Consider the following 8,434-nt stretch of genomic DNA (forward strand, 5'->3'; position numbering starts at 1 on the left):
TGTATTTTATGTTTATTTTGATTTATACTATCTTCACTCCCATCATCTCAGGAGACAACCCCACTAATCTCTTTCCACATACACACAGGGTATGCATCCTACCCACCCAATGTGACTTCCACTCTCCTGTCCCATTCTTCTCAGCCTTCTCTATATCCCTGAACCCATAGCTCATTCATCTTCACAGCCACTGAATTCCCTCCTAAACCTAACATTCTTATCCCACAACCTACAGTGTGCCTCAAAATGCCATCAAACACCTGACCGCCTTTTATTTTTCCCTGAGCATCTTCTAGACAACATTGTGGGCAACTTGTGACTCTCCCGATGCTTTGGTCTATAACTCCCATCAGCCCTAGACAGCATAGCCAATGGTGAGGAATGATGGGAGTTGTAGGGCAAAACATCTAAACACTAGTGGTGAGTTTCTGGGGAAGGAAGAGCAGAGCCAGTCCCACATGAAAATAGCAACCAAAGCCTAAATATAAACTTGATGGTCTTCAGCGTGCTTTCCTTGATATGATAAGGCATCAGGATAGAGTGCAAATAAAACTACCCATTAAAATAATTATAAACATAGAGTTGCTTTAGCTCAGGGAGGTGTACAGTGCAACCCTACACATGTCTACTGAGAAATAGTTACTGAGTTCAATGGCTTCCAGATTTGTGGGTGTACCTTTATAGTCTAAGTTCCTATCTCTAGTCTGGGGTGATCAGAAAGTGGAAGGATGACCATACATTTTAAAAGCTAGGAAAATTGTTAATGTTTCCAAGGTCAAAGAAATCTAAATTTCATTATATCCAGTCCTATTAATTGCCAATATTCTGTTGGCGTGAGCCTGTTCTAATTGATTTTTGTTTTTATATGTTCACATGTTCTAATTGATTTTTCCTTTTGAGTTACTCTCCCCTCCCTTCAACTTCTGCTCCCAGGTCTGAAGTATTTAAAAATGTCTGTTAAATGTATGTAACATATTTTTATCCTGCCCTCCCTTTAAGGAGCTCAGAGAAGTATAGATATTCTCTCCCTCGCCATTTTACCATCACAATAAATATGTGAGCCAGATAGATTAGGCTGTGAGTGAGAGACTGACCCAAAGCCACTGAGTGAAATTCCTATACATGTCTACTCAGAAGTAAGCTCCACAGAGTTCAATGGGACTTATTCCCAGGTGAGTGTAGGATTGCAGCCTTAAAGAACTCTATGGGTGAGTGAGGATCTGTATCCTCTGGGGATTTATAACTTCTTTAAACTTGTTTGACAAACATCCTTTTCCTTAACATCTCCTGTACCTTGTGACCTGGCGCTGAGTAGAGAGGCTAGCAAAGAAGTACAACTCCCTATTTTGAGATCAGTGCTGCAGCCCGGGGGCCCCCAAATGATCACCCAGAGAGCAACAGGCGATGGGGGCAGCAGCAAACAGGCCCAGTATGGGACATGGTCAGAGAATTTATTTAAAAAAAAAATCAGGCTAGATGAACAGTTTTAAAAATATCTGTTTGGTCTAACATATCGGGAATAGAGAAGCAGTGTTAAACCATGGGATGGCAGGGGTTTGGGGAGAAGAGGAATATTATGTCTATTTTTACTTAATAGATATATATACTGCTTACCATATTTAGAAATATCTCTAGGTGGTTTACCAAAACAAACAAACAAACAAACACCATTAAGGGCACAGCCCTATCTAGATGCGTGTCAGCCTCTGAACTCAGAGGCTGACGGGCATCCGATGCAGAGTAGGAGGAGGGCATAGGTGATCTTTGGCTCCATGCTCCTCCCGCTGTGTATTTCAGCTACACGGACATTTTTGTCTGTCTAGCTGAGGTGTCAGGGCCGGAAGGAGGCTGGGGGATTCCACCAAAGCCGGCCTCTGCAGTCCCCTCCCTGCCCATGGGAGCGCCCCCTTTACTTTCCCTCCTAGGTTGCTTTTGCTACCTCAAAGAAGCGGCTGGTGTGCTTCTCTCCATGTCAGCTGTAAGGGGTCGGAGAAGGGGGTGGGGAGCTCCGACGGACCCCTGCATCCAAAGTCGGAGCACTGTCTCCTACCTCAGATCCAGGAATCCAAACTACCCTATGGCCCCCCAGACTCTCGCTAGGTGCCATAGGATTGCTCTCTGAAATACATTATGATAGACATTAAAATGCATCACAATTGCTAAAACATTTATATAAAACATTAATAAAAAGCGTTAAAGCTAATACAACTCCATAATTACAAACTAGGCAGCATGCCCATTGCCACCCAAAGGCCCCCCCAGCCCCATAAGACCACTCAAGTCCAGGGTCCAAAACCACCTAGCTGCACCACTGGGGTGATGTTGTTATCGCTGTCCGGAGCCAGCTCCTGCGTTCACGGGGAGAGCGCCCCTGACCACTGTAGTAGGTGAGAGGATCGGGGCTGCGGCGGAGGAGAGCGCTCTCGCCATTTCGATGGTTGTTAACAATTTCTTGTTAGCACCGAGTGCCATTACGAAGGGCACCTCGGCGGGTTTACTCTTCGGTGCCGCCCCCTCTCCTGCAACCGTCTTAAATCTCCTGACCCCAGTTCATTAAGAAACCGAACTGTTGACGCTTTGTCTTCCCGTCCCCCGTTACTTCCATGAGGCGGGGAGGAAGCGGCGGCGACCTTTGTCAGGAAACGGACACAGGAGGCGCCGAGGCCTGTCTGTCTTCGCTCTCCTCGCTGCACCGACCAGTCGTCACGCAGCCCGGTAAGTTGCCGCCGTCAGCGCAGCCACCTCGCCGGGGCAGCTCCTCCGGGCGCAGAAACGAGGGGCGGAGAAAAGCTGCACCTGCTCAATTCCCCCGCTGGATGGGACACAGGCGCCAACGGCGGAGACTTTCGCTCTGGGCTGCCTGCCTGCCTGCCGGCGGCCGGCCAGGAGAACAACGGGGACGGTCGCTTCTTTCTTTTTGTTATTGTGGCAGAGCTCCGGAGCGTTAAGAGCAAAACACCCTGACGGGACAAAGGGGCGGGGAGAGCGCGGGTCAGCCCTGCTTTGCGCTCGACGGGGGAGCGTGTTCCCCCCGCGCCCAGGGGCGCCCTCCCGGCCTCTCTTGGCCCCGCTGCCTCGCCGACCCCTTCCCCGCCGCTTCGCCTTTCGCTCCCCCCCCCCCCCGCCGCTCAGTTCCAAGGGAGAACAGCCGGTTGCTGTCGTGCCCAGGCAGGGGGGCTCGATGGCTGCCCTCTTCCCGCCGCGGCGGTGGTGGCGGTGGCGGCGGCGGCGCCGCCTCCCGCCTGGCTGCCCCCGCCGCTGTCGCCCTCCGACGTGAGGCGAGGCCCTCCCATCCCTCGGCCTCCGAGGGGAGCGATGGGGCTGGGCAGCGCCGGCGGAGGGCTTCTCTGGCTGGTGCTCGCCTCCGGCGTATTCTGGAGCCAGGCCTCCTGTCAGGCGCCGCCTCAGGGCTTCCGGTTCGTCTCCTACGAGGTGATCATCCCACGGAGGATGGCGCCCCGGCGCGGGCGGGAACCGCAAGACCTCACTTACCTCCTGGAGGTGGAGGGGAAGGGCCACGTGGTGCACCTCAGGCAGAAGAGGGGCTTTGTCCCGAAGCACTTCCCCGTCTTCACCTACAGCCAGGAGGGGGACCTCCAGGTGGACTATCCCTTCATCAGGGACGACTGTTTCTACCATGGCTTCGTACAAGGCAAGCCCTCCTCTCTGGTTGCCCTCAGCACTTGCTCAGGGGGCCTCAGGGGCCTCCTGCGGGTAGGAAGTAACACCTACGAAATTGAGCCTGCTGAGGCATCTGCTGGACAACATGTGGTGTATCGGCTGGAAGAGAAGGAGGGTGCCGTCCGCATGAGGTGTGGGCTAACGGAGGAACAGCAAAGTCGCCAAGAGGCCGTGATCCAGAGCACAGATAATGTAGTGGGCAAAAGGGCTCCAGGAAGGCTCTGGCAGACAGACGCCAGGTACGTGAAGATTGCAGTTGTGGTGGAACACGAACGGTATGTTCATTTTGGCAAAAATGAAACACTTGCTGCTAGACAAGTGCTGGATGCTGTCCATATTGCAGATTCACTTTATAAGCCTCTTGGGATTCATGTGGCTGTAGTTGGACTGGAGATTTGGTCACAAAGAAACCTCATAGCAGTTACAAAAAGTATAGATGAACTACTTGACATTTTCAATACATGGAGAAAAATGATACTAATCCAGCGTCTAAGGCATGATGTCGGCCACTTATTTGTATATAAGCATTTTGGAGTTAAGCTTGGATTATCGTTTGTAGGAACAGTGTGCGATCCCATCTGGTCATCTGCTGTTGAGGCATTTATTACTTCTAGTTTGTTCTCATTCACTATAACTTTTGCTCATCAGTTGGGCCATAACCTTGGCATGCTACATGATGAGAAGTTCTGCACTTGTGATCAGCAAACTTGCATTATGGCTCCATTACAGAGCAACACAAGTAAGTTCAGCAATTGCAGTTATGACCGCTATTTTAACCTAATGAATAGTGATAGGAAACATTGTCTATTAATTCCACCAGAACATGAGAAACTATATGAACCCAAAAATTGTGGCAACAAGGTGGTAGACAGTGGAGAACAATGTGACTGTGGTTCAAAATTTCATTGTGAATCAGATGCGTGTTGCCAGTCTAACTGTATGTTGCAAACAGGAGCCACTTGTGCTTTTGGAACATGTTGTGCCAAATGTCAGTTTATTTCAGCTGGAACAGTTTGTAGAGAAAGGATTAGCATCTGTGATCTTCCTGAATACTGCACTGGGATTTCAGAGTGGTGTCCTGAAGATGTTTATGTACAAGATGGAGCGCCATGCCATGATGGTGCCTACTGTTATCATGGGAAATGCTCTACTCACAATGAACAGTGCAAAATTATCTTTGGCAAGCAAGCAATGGTTGCCCCACTAGGTTGCTTCAAAGAAATAAATACGCGAGGTGACCGTTTTGGCAATTGTGGCATTATTCATGGTAATGTTTATAAGAAATGTGAAGATGCTAATGTCTTGTGTGGCAGAGTCCAGTGCATAAACATTGATGAAGTACCTAATTTGAATGAGCATAACACCATCATTCAAACTTCTCTTAGCAACAGCTTGTGCTGGGGTACAAACTACCCAGCTGGAATGGGCATAGCTGATATTGGAGCAGTGAGGGATGGCACACGATGTGGCAATGACATGATATGTATTAACAGAGATTGTATCAAGGTGTCTCTCTTGAACTATGACTGTAATCAAACAAAGTGCCATGACAGAGGAATATGCAATTCACATAAAAATTGTCATTGTAACTATGGTTGGGCTCCTCCATATTGTCTAAGTGAAGGCTATGGTGGCAGCATTGACAGTGGACCCCCTTCACCCAACAGTGGCAATGTGGGAATGGCTACAGGCATTGTAATAGTTCTTCCTGCTGCTGCTGTTCTTGGAGCTGGGGTTGGCATTGTATAAGGAACTTCACTGATGGAATTGTTGAAATTATTATATTTTACTCACTGACATGACAGATAACAAACTCCAGTGAGCTCTCTTGTGAGGTCAAGCCCTAAAGTGTCTAACCTGCCATTGAGATCACTTAGGAGAAGAAGAGCTTATAAAGAATGTTCATTCAATGTGCTATACTGCAAATGATGCATTTTGTTTCTTGTAAAATAAATTTGGCCTTTAAGAATTAACACTCCACCCCCCAATTTCTGGAAGAATTAGTATTCTAGGCTTATCAGCTTATGAAAATACTTGGGATAACTAGAGGATGCCTTCACACAGGGTCTGCCATGACAGTTATGTGGAGTGTCACAGAGACATTCTGTGGTAGATTGGCCCCGTTTGCTGAAATGTATTCTCCCTGATTGATATTATTTGCAGCTCATGTGGAGGTAACAGAAATGGATGATTACAAGAAACCACTGGTTAGAAATATGGAAAGAAGTTAAAACCTTGTTCGTTATTCTAATTGGCACCTGCATCTCTCTTTTTTTTTTTATCCTTCTACTCTCTGAAAGGAGAAGCCAACATTTATTGTTCTTGCTGAAAATCAAGCATATTGGTAGTTAACAAACAGAGCCATTTTGGCATAATATTTTGGGTCAACAGGATAGTTCTTGAAATTATTTCCATGGGTGCCTGCATTTAATAACATTTCATTGGAACTGGACACTGGAACTGAGAGTTTGGTCAAATAACTAACCTTTATTTCTGGACAGCTCTAGGCATCTTCAAGCAAATTATATGTTTGACTCATTCTGATTAAATATGTTCACATATGCAAATCCACAAGAATCTTCCTAAATGCTATTTTGCGGAGGCAAACATTTACACTAGAACTGACTTTTGTAAGCTGTAACTGAAAGAGGACTGGAAGTTGAAAAAATTCAAGTAAGGGAATGCCATCTAGAGACAAACCTGTTTAGAGGATGCTTTCACGCAGAATATTGAACAATTCTCTTAACCACAATAATGGCAATACAATTGGCTTCCTCATGCATCTGAATTTCTTTAGAAAGAAGGTGAAACAGCTCAAAATTGAACATTAATGAACCTCCAAGATTTTTGTAGGTGTAATTGACAATAGATTTTGGCACAGGTCTTGATCTTGATCACAGGAGCAAATACACAGGAGGGCAGTATCCAATGCTGCCCTCGCATTAGCAGGATCCACCACTAGTGCAATGGGAAGCTTGCAGCTTTTGAAGCAAATGCAAACAAATGCTTGTTTCTGGAATGGTGCACATCAGCAGAGCTTGCAAAAGGGAGCTGTGTCCTGCTCTGGAAACTAGCATTTCTGATTTTTCCTGAGGATGCCTTAGGCCTGTTGTGCTGGCAGTGGATCCTGCTGGCACAACAGAAACAGTTGGAGCACAGTGGCAGTATTGGATACTGCCCAGTGCATATAATCATAGCATAAATAATCTACCATACATCAATCCTAGTGGAAAGACCAGTTTGTGTCTTCATTTAAACTGTACACATTTATTTCTTCTAGTGGGGTTTTATATATTTCTAGATATAGTTTTTGGGTAGTGGTGAAACAGTTCTGTGTTCATGCCAACACTCCCAATGTCTTCAGTGATATTTAATCATGTGTATGTGTGTTGGGAATTGCAGCATCTATTGATGGAATAACTGACACTTCTTCTCTGTACAGAACTCCAGTATGTTACATCTGTTCATCAACTATCTGCAAACATAAAAGTAAATACATAATTGTGACTTGCAATGGCAAACAATCTTGATTTGGTCAGATTTTTTGTATGCTTTTTACAGGACACAAAAGTGCAAACCAGTGGAGCTTTGTGGTGTATATGCTATAGCAGGAATGCTCCTTGAGCAACCAAACATCTGAGGTGAAAACATTATTTATGGATCCCTGTAATGTTAGAGAATTGCCCCAGTGAAACTAATGGGGAGAGCAACCCTATGTCCCCTAGACAGCGTCTGGGGGAGATAGGATTTTTCCTTTTCCCGGCTCTGAGGTCATAGACAGCGCTATGAGCTCAGAGCCAGGAAACCGTGCTCCCCGCCCGCTCCCCTTCAGCTGGCGCAGAAAGAACTGCAGTCTCCACCCCGCCGTGCCTCTCTGTGCTCATAACATGGAGAATGGAGAGGGCAAAAATGGGGTGTTCCCAGGGAGAGGAGGAGACTGCGGAAGCTGTTTTTGACAGCTTCCTATGTGGTCTCCAGCCCTGTTTCTGTCCTCTCCCCAAAGCTGTACTTAGGTGCCCGAAATTGAGCTTCTAAGACATACTGCAGGGCAGCCATTGCATGGAGGGAATCCTCTCCTCTTTGCTTCAACCGCCTTGCATTGTATAGGCAATCGCCTCCAACTTCAGCAGGAGTGGAGGTGACTGACTGTCTCAATTGGATTGCACCCTTAATTAAAATACTCCCATGTACACATTTTGCATTTCTGTCTCACACAATCTGCCTTGCATTCTAATATAACCCAAAGCATTCATCTTTGTTAATAATTCATACATAATCCATACATCAGGACTGCATTGCTTAGCACTTGGATTTCCTGTAAGAATCAATTTACAGTACTAAACAGTATCAGTACAGAACAGGCCCAGTTTACTATATTTTTTAAAAATATCACACATCTGTCATATTATTTATCACATTGTACAATATAGTAATTATTTTAGAGTATGCTTTATTGATGTACAACCATGAGAACTATTACTTAAAACTGATTTCAGATAACTAAATAAAAGTATTTTTAGTTATAAGTAATTTTAGGTTGTTGCAGTCTGGCTTCTTATTCTGCAGTAGTAATCTCATAAAAAGATGTACATTTTTTCCTCAAGGTATAGCATCTTATCTAGAGATTAGCGAGTTGATAGCCTTATGATGGGCTTTATGAATGCAAATCGGTCCCCAGGACAGTGTAGTTGTATACAAGGAGTTCTAGTTAATTTTTGCCTTTTAATAAAAATTGTATCCAGAAGTATTAACC

The 8,434-nt window shown here is 45.8% G+C and overlaps 1 protein-coding gene across 1 annotated transcript; it reads left to right on the plus strand.

Moving 5' to 3' along the window:
* The first annotated feature begins 2 nt into the window (after positions 1–2).
* LOC146357434 (disintegrin and metalloproteinase domain-containing protein 20-like) lies at positions 3–8,203 on the plus strand. The gene has a single exon (XM_084847759.1). It carries the CDS (start codon positions 3,316–3,318, stop codon positions 5,428–5,430), a length of 2,115 nt encoding a protein of 704 aa, XP_084703885.1. The 5' UTR covers positions 3–3,315; the 3' UTR covers positions 5,431–8,203.
* The last annotated feature ends 231 nt before the right edge of the window (positions 8,204–8,434 follow it).

This window comes from Heloderma suspectum, chromosome 1 (assembly GCF_057233095.1).
Source record: "Heloderma suspectum isolate Gila_16-S chromosome 1, 16-S_ref, whole genome shotgun sequence".
NCBI classification, from domain to species: Eukaryota; Metazoa; Chordata; class Lepidosauria; order Squamata; family Helodermatidae; genus Heloderma; species Heloderma suspectum.

Bases quoted from the DNA above. Each gene is read 5' to 3' on its own strand.
- LOC146357434 (XM_084847759.1), top strand. From the start codon at position 3,316: ATGGGGCTGGGCAGCGCCGGCGGAGGGCTTCTCTGGCTGGTGCTCGCC.